Here is a 19,936-nt window from a genome sequence, read left to right on the forward strand (position 1 = left end):
ACCTGCGGTTGGAGCTGCAGGAGCTGGGGGCCGGATGGAGCGAAGCCACCACATCGATAGAGATGAGTGCGTCCACGCCACCACCGATGGTGGACTGCTGGTTCCCAGGCAGAGAACTGGCTCGGAACATGCGCCGTGGAACCACTTTTGGCCCCTTCTATCCCTTTTGACTCATCTCTTAGGAGGGAGATGGCCCCTGAGCCCTGGGCAAAAAAAGAACACTCAGGGCTCGGGAACAGTCGAGACATCCCGGGAGCCTCACGGCTGTGGGGTTCCGCTGCTGGACTGGCGCAACATCCGCCGTCAGGAGATGGCCCGGACTGTTGGGATTTCGTTGCACTGTTGTGCAGGCCTAAAGAGGACAGTTATGCTTCCAAAGTTGAGGAAAAGATTTATTGTTTTCTCCTGATATAGCGGGGATGTGGGAAAAAGTGCTAATGTTAAAGGGAGGGGGAGTCTTTCTTTTAAGAATGCTGTGCGGAAAATGCTGTGGAAAAATATGGTAATGTGTTTTGGGAAAAAAGAGAAAAAAAAAAAAAAAAAGAGAAAGGGGTACTCCGGTTGAGTAACTCCTATTGTTATTAGAATAGTGGTAATCATATATACGGTATGTTAAAGTTGATTTAATAAGTAGTGTGCTTAACAAAAAAATGTATGTAACAGGTTCCGGTACAAGGTAGTTGTGACGAAGACGCCGACCTTGACTCTTTTAATGAAGGACGAGGAGATGAGAGATATCGAACCAGACAGTGGTCCCAAGTCAGATCCCCGACACCACGGACACCCCGAAAAGGAAGAAATGGTTGAAGGTAGTGGAAGGGGAGAGCAGTGGGAGGTACACGCCGTAGAGTAGTCCGGGTGGACCTCGCCAACCCGAAAGAAGTTGTCGCGTGGCGTGTGCGCTGGCGGGTAGCAGTAGGCTGCTCGGAGCATGGTGCTCCTGGTTTAGTTCGGTCCCCGTGGTGGGTGTGGCCCAACGACCCGTCCGACAACAGACTGTGGATAAGATTCTCAACGACATAGGTAGGATGTACGATTGTCGGGACGACAATGGACAAAGGGTGGGAGAGTTTGGGGAAGGTGACTTGACGGACAGACATGACTGGTAGAAGGAGGGGACGGTTTGTGCACTAGTGACAGAGATTGACAGGTTAGAAAGGTAACAGCAGGGAAAGACAGAAAAGGGAGTGCAGTACCGTGAAATGACCACAAGATGGCAGGGGAGAGTAGTGTAGGACTGAACAACAGCTTATGGCTCAGATATGCTTAGTCATGGGGGGCGGGGTGATAGTAGCCCGGGTGGGAAATTCCCCTGTGAGAGAGGGGATAAATAGAAGTAGGCGGGGCTCCAGGAGAGTTTAGTCCCGGGAGGAGCTCAGAAGAAGACGGAGAAAGTGAGAAGAGCTCGGCCAGGGGGATGGACCAAGGAGAGACAGTCAGGGGGGTGGCCCTGACCCGACGGACTGCAGGACAGGCAAGGAGAAGAGGCAGTCAGGGGGGGAGACCCTGACTCGACGTACCGCAAGACAGATGAGGCCCTGGGGGGTACCGATTGGAAGACGACCTCGGGCAGGAGAAGCTCTGGGGGTAGATTGGTCTAGGACAGCCCCCAGGGAAAGATCTGCGAGGTGCGTTACTGCGACTGGAGCTGAAAAATAGGTACCCGGGCCTGGCAATACAGTGGTATAAAGAAGCTGCGGTGGGTGTTTGGTGGTCGTCAGGAGGACGACAAATAAATCCAGATCTGTTACAAGTGGAAGCTGTCTCCGTCTCATCTTTGACTCATCTGGTAAGCAGTGGTCCACCCCCCTAGCCCAGCCCCTACTACACTGTGACCGACCTTCACCCTTCAATTAGTGTTCTGGTATTATTTCATATGAGGTAGCTGTGGGTTGAAAGGTGTGCTGGTGAGCAGGGTTGGATTAAGGGTAGCCAGGGCCCTGGGCTGTTCAGACTCTGTGGGTCCCCCGGTCAAGTGACGGGTCGGGATTCACTAGTTCTCATGATGCATACGGTGTGTCAAGGGGCGGGAAGGGGTTAAATACTGAGGTAAAATAAACTCTGCAAATACGCAACGTGTGCAAGAGGCCTCACAAATACTGAGGTAAAAAACACCAAATGCTCAGCGTGTCCATGAGGCCTTACAAATACTGAGTGAAAAACTCACCAAATACTCAGCGTGTGCACGAGGCCTTAAAAATACTGAGGTAAAAACTCACCAAATACTCAGCATGTGCATGAGGCCTTATAAATGCCGAGGTAAAAACTCACCAAATACTCAGCGTGTGCACGAGGCCTTACAAATACTGGAAGGCTTCCACCCAACATCTAGTCTTGACTCACCTGTATCTAATATCGAAACCAGCTAATAGTCTGCAATCACCTGCTGACCTGGACCCATGACCTGTCAGACAAGTTGCTTCACATGAGTCACACAGAGGCTTCTGCTTCATGAACTTCCCCAGATTGAAGAAGCAGCCTCCGATGTGCAGCCTGTGGCTGGATACACATGAAGAGACGCTCCTCGTCACAGGCTGTGCTCAACATGTCAGCAAAGGGGTTAACGCCACATACAAGTCACCGTCTCCTCACACACTGGACACGACGCTGCATCTGGCGACAAACAAACGCACATTGCGCAATGTTAGTCATGTCCCACATGTTCAGCATGTGGAGGACCAAGGGGGAACAAGAAAGACCCCAGGATTGGAACAGGAGCATGGGAAAGTGGATGGCGGTCGGAGGGTTTATATAGGGGTCGGAGTAAGTAAATATATATATATATATATATATACTGCATATATACACACATATTACTACATGCGGGCAGCGCATACATGCACAATCCTCAGGTTGTATAACTTTCAACTGGTCAAAACATTTCTCTCAGTAGGCCAAGAAAGAAATGTGGCAGGAATAAAGTACACCTCATAGTAAATTATGTGTGAGACAGAGGTGACAAGACCCGCCATCTCGTGCCCACCTTACTAGAGGTGCCCACATATAACAAAGTTCATGGAAACAGATGACTTCCACTATGATGATTGGTTACCGGCCGCCCGACCACACCCATTTCACAACTAGTCACACCCATGTCCACACCCCAACCACACCCATTTAGCACTGCTGATCACACTGACTGGTACTGAGGTCACAGTGGCTGGTACTGTGGGCACACTGACTGGCACTGAGGAAAAGAAAGAAAGAACAGAGAAAAAGAGAGATAAAAAAGAGAGAGAAAGAAAGAACAGAGAGAAAGAAAGAAGAAAGAGAGAAACAGAGAGAGAAAGGAAGAAAGGACACAGAGAAAGATAGAGGGGACAGAAAAAAAGAACAGAGAGAGAAAATAAGGAGAGGAAAGAAAGAACAGAGAGGGAGAGAGAAAGAAAGAGGGGAATTTAAAGAAAGAACATAAAGAGGGGAAAGAAGGAACAAAGAGAGAAAGAAAGAAAGAAAGAAAGAAAGAAAGAAAGAGGTGAAAGAAAGAACAAAGAGAGAAAAAAAGAAAGAAAGGGGAAAGAATGAAAGAACAGAGAGGGAGAGAGGGAGAGAGAAAGAAAGAGGGGAAAGAAAGAACAGAGAGTGAAAGAAAGAAAGAAAGAAAGAAGAAAAGAAAGAAAGAACAGAGAGAGAAACAAAGAAAGAAAGAAAGACAAGGAAAGAGAGGAAGGAAAGATTCTATAAAAATACTATAGAAGCCCGGCTCACATTTTAGTGCCCACCTGAGCCTCCTGCTGCAGGCCGTATCATGATCCACTCACATGGCCGACATCCCCGAGTCCAAGGCGATCCAGCTGTCCGCGCTGTCGGAGGATGACATGGTGATGATCTGAAGTATTCCCTGAAGTGCCTCCATAGTTCCGTCACAATCTCCTCCAGTCAGCTTCCAGCACGTCACTTCCGATGGAATGTCACGTGCGAGTTTTCAAGTGCTCCTCGGGGCTCCGCCGTATACTCCTGTGTCCACGGGAAAAGTAAGCTCCTGGTCGAGGCAGTGGGGCAGACTCTCAAAATCTGGGACAGTTGGGAGGTATGAATGCTCCCCATCATACACCTTGTACACGCATGGCTCCGCAAACCTCATACACACAGGTTCCGCTTTTTATGCCTCGTACACACTGCTTCACTCCGTACACCTCGCACACACATGGCTCCACTCAGTACACACATGGCTCCACTCCGTAAACCTCATACACATGCAGCTCTGCTCTGTACACCTTGTACACACATGGCTCTGCTCCGTAAACCTTGTACACATGCGGCTTCGCTCCATACACCTCGTACAAGCATGGCTCCGCTCCGGAAACACATGGCTCAGCTCTGTACACTTTGTACACACAGGGCTCTGTTCCATACACCTCGCACACACGCGGCTCCGCTCCGTACACCTTGTACACACATACGGCTCCGCTCTGTACACATGCTCCGTACACCTCATACACACGCAGCTCCGCTCCTTACACCTCGTACACACGCAGCTCCGTACACCTTGTACACACATATCTCTGCTCCGTACACATCTCCACTCCATACACCCTGTACACACGGCTCCGCTCCGTAAACCTCGTACACACACGGCTCTGCTCCGTACACCTCGTACACACACGGCACCGCTCCATACACCTCATACACATCTCCGCTCCGTACACCTTGTACACACGGCTCCGCTCTGTACACCTCGTACACACACTGCTCAGCTCCGTACACCTCGTACACACACGGCTTCAATTCGTACACCTCGTACACACACGTGGCTCCGCTCCGTACAACTCACACGCAAACAGCTCTACTCCGTACACCTCGCACACGCACAGCTCCGCTCCGTACACTGCACACGCGCATCTCCGCTCCGTACACCTCGCACATTCGCGGCTCTGCTCCATACACCTCGCACACACGCGGCTTCGCTCCGTACTCCTTGCACTTTCGTGGCTCTGCTCCGTACACCTCGCACACACGCGGCTCTGCTCTGTACACCTCGCACACACATGCAGCTACATCCACCCTGTAAACCAGGGTTCCCCAACTCCAGTCCTCAAGGCCCACCAACAGATCATGTTTTCAGGATTTCCTTTTTATTGCACTGGTGATGCAATTATCACCTGAGCAATACTAAGGAAATCCTGAAAGCATGATCTGTTGGTGGGCCTTGAGGACTGGAGGAACCCTGCTGTAAACTCCTCCTGACCCCAAACATAATTCCCTCATCCGGCACCATATATCCCTGGGCTGTGTGCACAGGACCTGTGATGAGGTCACAGGAGGGGAGGAGTCAGGTGTCACATGATCAGGGGCCTCCGACTGAAGCCCTTGATCATGTAACCCCCCGACTCCTCCCCTCCTGTGACCTAATCACAGGTCCTGTGCGCACAGAGCAGGGATTTATCAGTGAGGCGCTGGCGCTGCTGTGGGCGGTGGGTCAGGGAGGGGGAGGAAGGAGTCGGTACATGGGAGGTCATGGCGCTATTGAGGCTGATTATAATAGGGAAAATTTCCTTGGGCTAGTGGGCCCCCCCACACCACTGGGCCCTGGGCTACCGCCCAGATTGACCTCATTATAATCCGCCACTGCTGGTGAGTTATGTTCGGATCGTCGCAGTCTGCAATAACAGCTGTATTGCAGTATATGGCTAAAATGATGTTCTAATATGAAGCCCAGTGTGTGGCTAGGCTTCTCAGGCCTAACAACATGGCAGCCATGTGGGCCTTCATCATGACTCTCCCTGCCATAACAATTCATTGGCACCCTGTGATCATGCTGTGGGTGATCGATAGGTGGACTAGTTCTCTCTTTTTACTATCAGGCTCTGATTTACAAAGCCGAAACTCTCATTTGTGTATACTTGTACGATAATTATTAACTGTGAATGTTCTTACTACACACCGGAAGGCCCGACACTGGAGGTGAGGTATATTTATACGTATGCTGACTATAAATAACTATGTCCATTTTAGCATCTTGTTAGTCGTATTAGGAATTTCCGCATTGATGACTGTTTTACATCAAAGCTGCAGAATTATGGTTCATTTGTAATAATCTGCCTATGGGACCATGCACCTTACGGGTTTGACAACACATATCACTGCTGTTACAGGTAGATAACGGATCTTTTGTGGCTTCAACAAATGTTCTTGTTTCATTATCTCGTCCCTAAAAACTTATCCAAAAATTACAAAAAATTCCTTGATTCCATAAACTTTGGAAAAAGGAAACACACAGATGCTGATTCTGAATTTATTCTTGGATTATTTAGATACTTAAAGACCCAGGACAACCTCGATAGAATACTTTATAGAGCTCTGAATTTTTGTTTACTCATGGACTCTTTTCAATTAAGACATGATAGATTTTATGAGCTCACATCTGGTGGGATTGCTCCTTTAAAATGCCTTTGTGGGATGAGGTCCAGCTGCTCTTCCTTCGTCTTTCATTGGACATTGTAGTTCTCACCTTTTGTGGTCCAGGCTAACAAAACCTCAATGTCAAACATACATACTTCCATACACTTGATACTGCGTGTGTTTTGTCCAGATAAAACAGTGATATACAGGGTGGGCCAAGTAACCTAGTAACATAGTTTTGAAGGCTGAAAGAAGACCTTATGTCCATCTAGTTCAGCCTATTTTTAGTGCAGCTGTTCTGCATTGTTGATCCTGGGGAAGGCAAAAACCCACAGAGTAGAAGCCAATTTTCTCCATAGGGAAAAAAATTCCTTCCCCTGAGCTGGGTCAACCATCTACCTATAATATTCTGTTATTCGTAACCTTCTATACTGTTTCTCACAAGAAAAGCATCCATTCCTTTCTTACATTCATTCAGTGAGTTGGCCATCACCACTTCCTCAGGAAGAGAATTCCAGAGCCTCACTGCTCTTACCGTGAAGAACCCTCTTCTATGCTGGTGCAGAAATTGTCTTTCTTCCAAACAAAGAGAATGCCCCCTTGTTCTTGTCACAGTCCTTGGTACAAACAGTTCATTGGAGAGATCTCTGTATTGCCCTCTGATATACTTGTACATATATAAAAAGTCTCCCCTAAGTTTTCTCTTTTCTAGAGTAAATAGACCTAATGTCACCCTCATGAATTGGCTGAATGGCGTGAGCCGGGGGGTTGTGGCCCCGCTGTGCCACAAACCAGACTACCCTGGAAGGGGCGTGACTACGACAGCTACCTCGGTCTTCACTGGAGCCTCTGATGGTGAGGTCAGGCTTGTGTGGCAGATAGCTGTCGAGTGCCACTCTAGGGTGGTGTCTGTCTGTGGCTGCTGATCCCACTCAGGGACAAGTCACTTGGACAGGTGTGACTAACAGGCAGGCTGAGACATTGGGCAAGCAGGCACGGCTGAGATACAGGGCAAGCAGGCACGGCTTGGAGATACAGGGCAAGCAGGCACGGCTTGGAGACACAGGGCAAGCAGGCACAGCTTGGAGACACAGGGCAAGCAGACATGGCTTGGAGACACAGGGCAAGCAGGCACGGCTTGGAGACACAGGACAAGCAGGCACGGCTTGGAAAGGAACAGGTAGGGGCCTGTTCACACAGCAGAGGCAGGTATAGGTTTAGGCAGGAAGAAGTGGAGTATGTTGGAACAGGTTGGCAGCTGAGCTGCAGGAGTGCGGAGTAGGTGGAACCGCAGGAGTGAGGAGTAGGCGGAGCTGCAGGAGTGCGGAGTAGGCTGGGCTGCAAGGGAGCCGAGTAGGCTGGGCTGCAAGGGAGTCGGGCAGGCAGAGCGGCAAGGGAGCCGTGCAGGGACAGCGGCTAGGGAGCCATGCAGGCAGAGCGGCTAGGGAGCCGAGCAGGCAGAGCAGCTATGGAGCCGAGCAGGCAGAGCAGCTAGTGAGCCGAGCAGGCAGAGCGGCTAGGGAGCCGAGCAGGCAGAGCTGCAAGAGAGCAGAGCTGCAAGGGTGCAGATGCACAGACAGAGCTGCAGGGGTGCAGATGCACAGACAGAGCTGCCAGGGTGCAGATGCAGAGACAGAGCTGCAAGGGTGCAGATGGACAGACAGAGCTGCAAGGGTGCAGATGCACAGACAGAGCTGCAAGGGTGCAGATGCACAGACAGAGCTGCAAGGGTGCAGATGCACAGACAGAGCTGCAAGGGTGCAGATGCACAGACAGAGCTGCAAGAGGGCAGATGCACAGATGGAGCTGCAAGGGTGCAGATGCACAGACAGAGCTGCAAGGGTGCAGATGCACAGACAGAGCTGCAAGGGTGCAGATGTACAGACAGGGAGGACACAAGGAAAGACACAGCAGGGAAGGAAGCCACAGACAAGGAGAAAGGGAGACTAAGTTAGGACAGAGTACAGACAAGGTACTGGGACCAAGACTCAAGGGCCAGGATATTCAGCCTCCTGGCAGGCAGACAAGGTACAATGCAAGACAAGAAGTATTCCTCCAGAGAAGGAGGAAATACACAAATACACAGGACAGGGCCTGGCTTCCTCAGCAGCAAGATACTGAGATTAGACATTGCACGGGCAATGTTTCAGTGGGTGTGGCAGAACTAAATAGTCAAGGGCTCTAGGTGATTGGTCAGGGACAGACTAGACAGGTGCACCCTGACTGCATAAGAACCAGAGAGTTCCCCTATAAACACATAGCCAGGAAACATACAGGAGAGCAGAGGCACAGAGCACAGGATTGGCAACAGACAGAATTCACAGCATGGCTTGAAGCAGAAAGTGAGTTGGTGTGCAGGGGATGGGAGGCCATGCAGTGATGCCAGCAGGGTTGTTACAGTACCCCCCCTTTACGGCCCCTCTTCCTCAAGCCAGCCAGAATGACCAGAAGAAGGAGTACGGGACCACACACAGTCCAGGCTGACAGGGCATCCTTCTGGTATGATGAAGTAGGTGATGCCATCCGGAATCACCGAGTGCCAAGTCTCTTGGTGCCCAACAGCTTCCAACACAGAGGGTGCAAAGACTTCTTCCTCCAGATTGGCAAAAAGCGGGGCCCTGGCAGCTTCAAACTTCGCTCCTACATTAGCCGGCCAGCTAGTAACTGAAGACACCTGCACAGAGTCAATTTTTAGCCCGTTACCCGGAAAAGATTGGGCCACTTCTTTCAAGTTGGCGAACGAGTACTGCTTAATACTGGGACCTTCACCCACTGGCCATAGAGGAGCCGAGGGCATCCACTCAGGATCCATCTTCAGCCCACTATCCTGGGAAAGACAATGAAGCGACAGGGATGTTCCTGGGGACTGGTCACCGGAGGTGTGCGGAGAGGGCGCCACTGCTTTCTTTTCTTCAGTGACGTCAGCACACCATGACTTAATAGCCGGCAGATCAGGTGGAGAAGGTGACGATACAGAAAACTGGCCTTGCAGAAGTGGAACTAGGAGTGTTGTGAGTTCATTTTTCCCTTCACCATTGAGGTCTGATGAACTCCCTCCTCTAGTGAAGGAAGGTAGTGAGACTGATTACCAAACACCTGGGCAGCTAGATGATGACTGGGTGGCTGGAATTGAGGACTGGATATAAGGCTGCCGATGCCCTTCTTCCTGGCTGGTGATTTTCCTGCTGGATTCTTGGAGACCAGTCTGATTCCTGCATCTCAAAGCTAAGTTTTTCTGCTCTGCTTTGTACTCTTCAGTTTTGTTTTTGTTTTGCCTTGTTTTTTGGGAGTTCTGCCATCCCCGGCCGGGGGTGAGCTGAACTCCATTTTTGTCTCTGATCTGTTGTTCTTTTGCTCTGTCTTCAGAATATACCTGAGTGCTGATGTAGTCTTTTGAAGCCTAGCGACTTCAGGGCCTGTTTTTCCTATCAGTCGGTTGGCTCATTTTGACAGGGTTTTTGCGGATGGCAGACAGCAGCTTTCCTATCCTGTCCTATGTAGTTAGCTTGGGCCCCATCATTTGCTCAACCTATCTTTCTATCTGTGTTAGTGTTTTCATCTTGCTTCACCATCATTATATGTTGGGGGCTGCCTATTGCTTTGGGGTCTGCTCTGGGGCAGTTTAGTTTTTCCCCTTTCTGTCTTTAGGCTATGTAGTTCTCCGGCTGTGATCGAGGGGTCTAGGGCACCGAAGGAACCCCCACGGCTATTGCTAATTGTTGTGAATAGGTTCAGGGGTCTGCAATCCGAGAGATGCCAACCTCTCTGGTTTTTCTGGACTTAGCTGGTATTTTGTTTTTTCCTCCTTCGGTGACTCATCATAACATAGGAGCCTCTGTTGGCTAGGCAGTTCCAAATGCAGCACCACACTGGGTCTTTGGACCGGAAGGGGCAGTAGAGTACCCGGCTCCAAACGACCGGTGGGCAAACTGGACAGCAGGTGGAAAACAAATGTCTTCGTGTATAACGCTCTGATTAGGAGTTGTAGTTGACCCCTCAGTACTGGACTGTTCACAAGTAGGGCTCGGCCATCACCAAACACCCTCAAAGGATTCTGGAACTGTGGAGCAGGAACCACGCACAGACTCCGTCTGGCGTGCAGCTTGCATACATCTGCAGGGCTGAAACTCCCACAAGGCACCGGAACAGTCTCAGACTTTAGTGGAGAGGAGGTACTCTCACCAAGGGCAGTCTCTCCTACTGACCCAAGGTTCTGGAGCTTTGGCTTCACAGGGCATAGACCGTCAGGTTGTTCCTTCTCAGGACTGGCCTCTGGTGACAACCTAGCCAGCCCCTTTTTTTTAGACCTTTTAGATCTTGCATGGGGGGCTGCTCTGGCAGGTTGAGGAACAGATGGGTCTTGGACGGTCACTGACGGAGAAGATGAATTGGCATAAGGCTTCTTTCATCTGGTCCATTCCTGGAAGCTTAGGGGTGAAGACTCTTCAGGAGACACTGTACTTGGCTTGTCAAAGGCTTTGCAGAAGGCCACCAGGAAGGCCGGTCGGTAAGCTCAAGGTGATGGGATCCCCCGCTTCCCAAAGGGGGTTAAGTCACTGCAATGCATCTCCTGTTAGGTAGGACATTAGCAATCCTACCTTTACCCGATCACTGGTGAAGTAGGGAGCATGCCATTGAAAATAGCGTAGGCACTGCTTCATAAAGGCACGACACTGCTTAGGGTCCCCATCATATCTTGGCTGGTCCGAGGGAGGTTCAACTTTAGGTATGCCAGCCTCTAGTTGAGCAAACATTCTATTGGAGACCACAATAGTGGGTGGAGCAGTGAAGGATTGGACTTCAGACCGGGTAAATTTATTTGATTGCCCATACTGGCATAAAAGCTCATCTTGTTCCGAGAGCGAAAGGACATAGGACTCAGCGGGGACCATGGCCTGTACAAACTGTCACACTCGTGCCTTGGCTGAATGGCGCAAGCCGGGGGGTTGTGTCCCCACTGTGCCAAAAACCAGACAACCCTGAAAGTGGCGTGACTACGACAGCTACCTCGGTCTACACTGGAGCCTCTGATGGTGAGGTCAAGCTTGTGTGGCAGGTAGCTGTCGGGTGCCACTCCAGGGTGGTGTCTGGCAGTGGCTGCTGATCCCACTCAGGGACAAGTCACTTGGACAGGTGTGACTAACAGGCAGGCTGAGACATTGTGCAAGCAGGCATGGCTGAGACACAGGGCAAGCAGACACGGCTTGGTACACTGGCAGGCAGGCACGGCTTCGAGACACAGGGCAAGCAGGCACAGCTTGGAGACACAGGGCAAGCAGGCACGGCTTGGAGACACAGGGCAAGCGGGCACGGCTTGGAGACACAGGGCAAGCAGGCACGACTTGGAGACACAGGGCAAGCAGGCACGGCTTGGAGACACAGGGTAAGTGGGCACAGCTCGGAGACACAGGACAGGCGGGCACGGCTTGGAAAGGAACAGGTAGGGGCCTGTTCACACAGCAGGGGCAGGTATAGGTTTAGGCAGGAAGAAGTGGAGTATGTTCGAACAGGTTAGGAACTGAGCCGCAGGAGTGCAGAGTAGGTGGAGCCGCAGGATTGCGGAGTAGGCGGAGACGCAGGAGTGCAGAGTAGGCAGAGCCACAGGAGTGCGGAGTAGGCTGGGCTGCAAGGGAGCCGAGTAGGCTGGGCTGCAAGGGAGCCGGGCAGGCAGAGCGGCAAGGGAGCTGTGCAGGCGGAGCGGCTAGGGAGCCGAGCAGGCAGAGCAGCTAGGGAGCAGAGCAGGCAGAGCGGCTAGGGAGCTATGCAGGCAGAGCGGCTAGAGCACCATGCAGGCAGAGCGGCTAGGGAGCCGAGCAGGCAGAGCGGCTAAGGAGCCGAGCAGGCAGAGCGGCTAGGGAGCCATGCAGACAGAGCGGCTAGGGAGTCGAGCAGGCAGAGCGGCTAGGGAGCAGAGCAGGCAGAGCGGCTAGGGAGCCATGCAGGCAGAGCGGCTGGGGAGCCGAACAGGCAGAGCGGCTAGGGCGCCATGCAGGCAGAGCGGCTAGGGAGCCGAGCAGGCAGAGCGGCTAGGGAGCCGTGCAGGCAGAGCGGCTAGGGAGCCGAGCAGGCAGAGCGGCTAGGGAGCTGAGCAGGCAGAGAGGCTAGGGAGCCGAGCAGACAGAGCTGCAAGAGAGCAGAGCTGCAAGGGTGCAGATGCACAGACAAAGCTGCAAGGGTGCAGATGCACAGACAGAGCTGCAAGGGTGCAGATGCACAGTCAGTGCTGCAAGGGTGCAGATGCACAGACAGAGCTGCAAGGGTGCAGATGCACAGACAGAGCTGCAAGGGTGAAGATGTACAGACAGGGAGGACACAAGGAAAGACACAGCAGGGAAAAAAGCCACAGACAAGGAGAAAGGGAGACTAAGGTAGGACAGAGTACAGACAAGGTACTGGGACCTAGACTCAAGGGCCAGGATATTCAGCCTCCTGGCAGGCAGACAAGGTACAAAGCAAGACAAGAAGTATTCCTCCAGAGAAGGAGGAAATACACAGGACAGGGCCTGGCTTCCTCAGCAGCAAGATACTAACTGAGATTAGACATTGCACAGGCAATGTTTCAGTGGGTGTGGCGGAACTAAATAATCAAGGGCTCTAGGTGATTGGTCAGGGACAGATTAGACTGGTGCACCCTGACTGCATAAGAACCAGAAAGTTCTGGCGCAGCCCCCCTATACACACATAGCCAGGAAACATACAGGAGAGCAGAGGCACAGAGCACAGAGCACAGGACAGGCAACAGACAGAATTCACAGCATGGCTTGAAGCAGAAAGTAAGTTGGTGTGCAGGGGATGGGAGGCCATGCAGTGATGCCAGCAGGGTTGTTACACCTAATTTTGATAACCTTTCTGGGTATTGTAGTGAACCAACTCCATTTATCATTTTATTAGCCCGCCTTTGAACCCTTTCAAGATCAGTAATGTCTATCTTAAGCACCGGCGTCCGAAATTGCATACAATACTCCAAGTGTGGTCTGACGAGTGATTTGTACAGAGGGAGAATTATGTTTCAACTCGTGTCCCCAGACCTCTTCTAATGCATTCCATGACCCTATTTGCTTTGGTGGCAGCTGCCTGACACTGGGCACTCCAATTTAGCTTCTTATTGACTAAGATGCCTAAGTCTTTTTCCATGTCTGATTTCCCCAGCAGTTTCCCATTTAATAAGTAATTGTAGCATCTGTTTCTCCTTCCCATGTGCATAACCTTACACTTATCTGTGTTAAACCTCATTTGCCATTTTTCAGCCCAATTCTCCAATTTACTCAAATCTGTCTGTAGTTGCAAACTGCCCTCCTTTGTGTTAACTACCTTACATAGTTTTGTGTCATCTGCAAATGGATACACCTAAATAAAATGGGAATGATTGGTGATATCAACTTCCTGTTTGTGGCATATTAGTATAAGGGAGGGGGAAAACTTTTCAAGATGGGTGGTGACCATGGTGGCCATTTTGAAGTCGGCCATTTGGATCCAACTTTATAAATGGCCCAGCCAGGTGTATCCACATAAATTGCCCACCCTGTACTTCAAAACGCATTGCCAAACCACTATTAAGATGCCTCAATTTTGGGATTACTGAAAATCCTTGATCCAAAATCCCGGTATTTTCGGCCACTAAAAGTAAATCCCCGAAACACCTTTACCCATTGCTCATGAAATGCCAAGACCACAAAAAGTAAAAAATTTTGTAGCATTTGCTTCTTATTGAATCTGTATCCTGATTTTTATGCTTTTTATGCTTGCTCAGATGGGAGTTGTGGGCTTCCCAGGGCTCTTTTATAATGGGAGTCTAAGAACCAGGATGTCCACCTATCTGAAGGCAATTTAATTGCCAGCTAAATATGAACAAAAATTGAAAAGATCTGAAAAAATAGTTTAGTTGCTGCATTATCTTGTGCCATGAGCTACATATGATTTTCCTTTGCATTCCCAAAAGAGATTTATGAAAAACAAAACAGAACTGTCGCCATATTGGTTTTTACATTTTATTGATGTTTCAGCTGTTACAATGTTGTAAATGACCATATAGTAGCAGAAGAAAAAAAAATATTCAAAAGTAAAGGTTTAGTTGGCGGCAACAGTGCTGGAGATCCAGGAGTTGTAGTTGCAGACCTTGGTGTAGACACCAGGATAGTTCTTTTGGGCACAGCCGTATCCCCAGGAGACAACACCCTGGAGCTGTCCATTGCAGACCACGGGTCCACCAGAGTCACCCTGAGAAGATGCAAAGAGAAATTGTTTGAATTTCATGAACTTAATAAATGTCAAATATCTATATTCTAGACAATGAGCAGAGACGTCTCTCTCATAAAGGTATAACATGAAGATTCCGATGCAAAATAAGTCACAGGGATCCCCATGTACCATATACATTTTATAATACCGGTGACTTGCAGAGGGAACCAGGATCCTTGTGATTGCAGTCTTAGCATCACCTACCGCTACAACCATAAACCTTCATAACCTTCTCAAATATGTCATCTAATATGCTCTGAAATGGAATTTTGGGAGAGGCTTCCATATAACGGACTATGGCAACTTTTGCTATGGAAGACATTTTAGTAAAGAAGGTCAAACAAAGACATTGCCAGAAAAGTCGAGCAGTATATAATCTTTGTTGAATTCAGAACGCTGAGGTTCGACCATTGTTCTTCTATTGTATACAGGAACCTACGCAGTCCAATCCAAGGGTCTAACATTTACAGTATTATAAAGGCACATTACCTGGCAGGAATCCTTGCCTCCTTCCAAGTATCCAACACAGATCATGTTGCTGGTGATTTCTCCTGGATAGGCGTTGCTACACTGGGCGGCAGTCAGGACGGGGGCATCCACGCACTGGAGGAGGTTGGGCATGTTGGCTAAAAGTAAATTAACAATAAATATTATAATATTGTATGTCAACCCAAAAATCATTAACTTTATCTAAAAAAAAGAGAAATCATATGACCAAACTAAAATAAATAACAAACCAAATTGAAGTATTTTCTTCTTAGTTTTCCATATCAGATCATCATTTGAGTCGAATATTGGAAAATGAATACGATGTAATGTCTGAAGTTTTCACTTTCTCTATGTTAATTCTTAAGATCTACCATGTATCCCGAAAATAGACTCTTGAAGATTCCCCTTTTATGAGTCAACACATAGGCAATGCCATACAAAGGCCAGGTAGCCAGTTGAAGGACTGTATTCTCCTACACGACACGCAAATGGGATGGCAAAATGGGTAACAGATATATATCTGAAATTAGCATATATATATATCCTAATTTCATTCTGTTTAATCCTGGCTGTCAATATTTCTTGATATTTAGAAGATCCGTCAGAAATTACATCAGTTCTTGCTATGGTTTTCTCCAAAGTGAGAACATATGTGAAATAAATTTATGTTTTCTTCCTCTTAAGTGTATGGAGACAATTAAAAGTTTGACATTTTTTCTATTCACAATTGGTTATAAATTGTTTAAGAAAATGTTTTGCTTTTTTCTATTGTAAAAAAATCTTTGATTTAATGTTAGTAGCGCCTACTACATTTCCATGTTTGAAAGTTCTGAATTCTGTATTTCATGACTTACTTCCACTGCTTAAAGTGTTGCCCCATCCGGAGATCAGACAGCTGGTGCCGGCAGCAGGGCAGCCACTAGGCAAACCAATAGCCTGGACGTAGGAGTTCATGGAGGCGGCAGACGCCAGCTTGATCAACATGATGTCATTGTCCAGGGTCCAGGAGCTGTAGCTTCCATGTCTGATGACTTTGGCTGAGCTGATGAACTGCTCGGTACCTTCACTAACAGCGATGTTGTGTTCTCCCAGTCTGACCTGTATGCTCCTGCAAGAAAATTGTATATTTTTCTGTAATCCATTTTTAAAATACATATTGATAAATTTCATCAAGAATGTAAAAATACTTAACATTTCCTAGAAGAATATTAATCATATTACAGAGGGCACTATGGAATATATGGCACACCATTCTTCACATTAACAGCAGAATGAGATTACCTCTGACAGTGACACTATCAGTTTTGTCATTGTTCTCCATAGAGCGTTTTTCCTAACCACAAATGACTAAGAGGGATAATTTTGAACCATTTTTTAATTAAAAAAAACATGAAAAGACTGTCACTGTGCACTGTGCTATCAAATGGGCTCTTGGTTACTATTAGATTAAATATGGTGAGGTCACTTTGACAATACTATTGCTATGTTTAGATTAAAGACCTTGAAAGGTGTTGGATATAGTCCTACAAGACCTCACAGTGTTACACACCTTTTTTCAGCGCAATTAGAGGCTTTGTAGTATTACATTTTGTGGTGAATCGATTCACTGTAAATCAAATTTTGGAAGAAAAAAGTATCAAACCTCATAAATGTTGAATTTCAATAGATTTGATGCTCTCTAATACTATGCAGTAAAAATAAAAACTTGTTCAATTTACTTTTATGGTTCAGTTTTGGATTAAATAGTGGTAACTTACGACTTGTAGCAGTGAGCAGCGGAGACCACCCACAGGTTGTTGATTAGGGATCCACCACAGAAGTGGTAGCCGGAGTACAGGGACACCTGCCAGGGGACGGAGTTCTGGGCACAGGTGTAACCTCCTACAATTTTGTCATCATCCTCAAATGCAGCTGAGAAAAATACAATTTACCAGGTTATATAATGTTTACATTGGTATCTCATTATTGTAACAATTGAATAAAGGAAAATTATTAAAAAGTAAATCATGAAAAATAATCAAAAATCAATACAAAATCAAATGTATCAAAATGAACAATGGTCTTCAGAAGGAAACACAGGACTCACCAGCTGCTCCGAGGAGCACACAGATCAGGAGGAGTTTCATGATGGATCCAGAATGAGTATGGAGGGTAAACCACAGATATTTATACCCAAAAAGATACTACACCTCTACCCCCTCCTCACCCAACAGAAAGTTAATTAATATCCACGTAACCTAAGATATACCTGATTAATCTACGGATGAAGGTCACATTGAGGTGAATAAACTATTGAGTAGATATAACGTTCCATAAATAAATTTAATTGCCTTGCTAATGGTTAAAGTATTTCTAATGGTTAAAATAAAATACTTTAATAAAGCTGTGACCAACCTTCACCCTTCAATTAGTGTTCTGGTATTATTTCATATGAGGTAGCTGTGGGTTAAAAGGTGTGCTGGTGAGCAGGGGTGGATTAAGGGTAGCCAGGGCCCCGGGCTGTTCAGACTCTGTGGGCCCCCTGGTCAAGTGACGGGGTCGGGATTCACTAGTTTTCATGACGCATACGGTGCATCAAGGGGCGGGAAGGAGTTACATACTGAGGTAAAATAAACTCTGCAAATACGCAATGTGTGCACGAGGCCTCACAAATACTGAGGTAAAAATACCAAATGCTCAGCGTGTCCATGAGGCCTTTCATATACTGAGTGAAAAATTCACCAAATACTCAGCGTGTGCACGAGGCCTTATAAATACTGAGGTAAAAACTCACCAAATACTCAGCGTGTGCACGAGGCCTTACAAATACTGGAAGGCTTCCACCCAACATCTAGTCCTGACTCACCTGTACCTAACATTGAAACCAGCTAATAGTCTGCAATCACCTGCTGACCTGGACCCATGACCTGCCAGGCAAGTTACTTCACATGAGTCACACAGAGGCTTCTGCTTCATGAACTTTCCCAGATTGAAGAAGCAGCCTCCGATGTGCAGCCTGTGGCTGGATACACAGGAAGAGTCGCTCCTCGTCACAGGCTGTGCCCAACATGTCAGCAAAGGGGTTAACGCCACATACAAGTCGCCATCTCCTCACACACTGGACACTACGTTGCATCTGGCGACAAACAAGCGCACATTGCGCAATGTTAGTCATGTCCCAGATGTTCAGCATGTGGAGGACCAAGGGGACCAAAAAAGACCCCAGGATTGGAACAGGAGCATGGGAAAGTGGACAGCGGTCGAAGGGACAGGGTTTATATAGGGGTCGGAGTAAGTAAATATATATATATATATATATATTCACACACACATATTACTACATGCGGGCAGCACACACATGAACAATCCTCAGGTAGTATAACTTTCAACCGGTCAAAACATTTCTCTCAGTAGGCCAAGAAAGAAATGTGGCAGGAATAAAGTACACCTCATAGTAACTTATGTGTGAGGCAGAGGTGACAAGACCCGCCATCTCATGCCCACCTTACTAGAGGTGCCCACTGCCCACATATAACAAAGTTGATGGAAACAGATGACTTCCACTATGATGATTGGTTACCGGCCGCCAGACCACACCCATTTCACAACTAGTCACACCCATGTCCTCGCCCCAACCACACCCATTTAGCACTGTTGATCACACTGACTGGTACTGAGGGCACAGTGGCTGGCACTGTGGGCACACTGACTGGTACTGAGGAAAAGAAAGAAAGAACAGAGAAAGAGAGAGAAAAAAGAAAAAAGAGAGAAAGAAAGGAGAGAGAGAGAAAGAACAGAGAGAAAGAAAGAAGAAAGAGAGAAACAGAGAGAGAAAGGAAGAAAGAACAGAGAGAAAGAAAGAGGGGACAGAAAAAAATGAACAGAGAGGGAGAGAGAAAGAAAGGGGAAAGAAAGAAATAACAGAGAGGGAGAGAGAAAGAGGGGAAAGAAAGAACAGAGAGTGAAAGAATGAAAGAAAGAACAGAGAGAGAAACAAAGAAAGAAAGACAAGGAAAGAGAGGAAAGAAAGAAAGATTCTATAAAAATACTATAGCAGCCTGGCTCACATTGTAGTGCCCACCTGAGCCTCCTGGTGCAGGCCGTATCATGATCCACTCACATGGCCGACATCCCCGAGTCCAAGGCGATCCAGCTGTCCGCGCTGTCGGAGGAGGACATGGTGATGATCTGAAGCATTCTCTGAAGTGCCTCCATAGTTCTGTCACAATCTCCTCCAGTCAGCTTCCAGCACGTCACTTCCGATGGATTGTCATGTGAGAGTTTTCAAGTGCTCCTCAGGGCTCCGCCGTATACTCCTGTGTCTACGGGAAAAGTAAGCTCCCAGTCGGGGCAGTGGGGCAGACTCTCAAAATCTGGGACGGTTGGGAGGTATGAATGCTCCCCATCATACACCTTGTACACGCATGGCTCCACACACCTCATACACACACGGTTCCGCTTTGTATGCCTCATACACACTGCTTCGCTCCGTACACCTCACACACACACGGCTCCACTCAGTACACACATATCTCCACTTCCTAACCTCGTACACATGTGGCTCTGCTCTGTACATCTTGTACACACATGGCTCTGCTCCGTAAACCTTGTACACATGTGGCTTTGCTCCATACACCTCGTACACACATGGCTCCGCTCCGTAAACACACGGCTCAGCTCTGTACACTTTGTACACACAGGGCTCTGTTCCATACACCTTGCACACACACTGCTTCGCTCCGTACACCTCGCACACACATGGCTCCACTCAGTACACACATGGCTCCACTCCGTAAACCTCGTACACATGCGGCTCTGCTCTGTACACCTTGTACACACATGGCTCTGCTCCGTAAACCTTGTACACATGCGGCTTTGCTCCATACAC

The 19,936-nt window shown here is 48.2% G+C and overlaps 2 protein-coding genes across 2 annotated transcripts in view; one reads left to right on the forward strand and one right to left on the reverse strand.

The window, feature by feature from the left end:
- LOC141056285 (trypsin-like) overlaps window positions 1-19,936 on the forward strand; it is a 390,181-nt gene that overhangs the window by 223,772 nt on the left and 146,473 nt on the right. The window lies entirely within an intron of this gene.
- Window positions 14,317-17,263, reverse strand: LOC141056278 (trypsin-like). The gene is made up of 5 exons (XM_073553019.1): window positions 17,156-17,263; window positions 16,827-16,980; window positions 15,924-16,177; window positions 15,070-15,206; window positions 14,317-14,559 (listed from the first exon to the last, which is right to left on the reverse strand). The coding sequence occupies exons 1-5, from the start codon at window positions 17,193-17,195 to the stop codon at window positions 14,410-14,412; spliced, it is 735 nt and encodes a 244-aa protein (XP_073409120.1). The 5' UTR covers window positions 17,196-17,263; the 3' UTR covers window positions 14,317-14,409.

The sequence above is a fragment of the Dendrobates tinctorius genome, unplaced genomic scaffold, assembly GCF_039654945.1.
Source record: "Dendrobates tinctorius isolate UK_male_01 unplaced genomic scaffold, ASM3965494v1 ptg000196l, whole genome shotgun sequence".
NCBI lineage: Eukaryota > Metazoa > Chordata > Amphibia > Anura > Dendrobatidae > Dendrobates > Dendrobates tinctorius.

What these genes read in the sequence shown, in the direction of transcription:
- LOC141056278 (XM_073553019.1), bottom strand. Translation starts at nt 17,195, where the DNA reads ATGAAACTCCTCCTGATCTGTGTGCTCCTCGGAGCAGCTG. An exon ending in GCTGCTCACTGCTACAAGTC is followed by an intron (nt 16,178 to 16,826) that starts GTAAGTTACCAC and finishes ATTTTCTTGCAG; the next exon opens with GAGCATACAGGTCAGACTGG. An exon ending in GAGGCAAGGATTCCTGCCAG is followed by an intron (nt 14,560 to 15,069) that starts GTAATGTGCCTT and finishes GCATCTTCTCAG; the next exon opens with GGTGACTCTGGTGGACCCGT.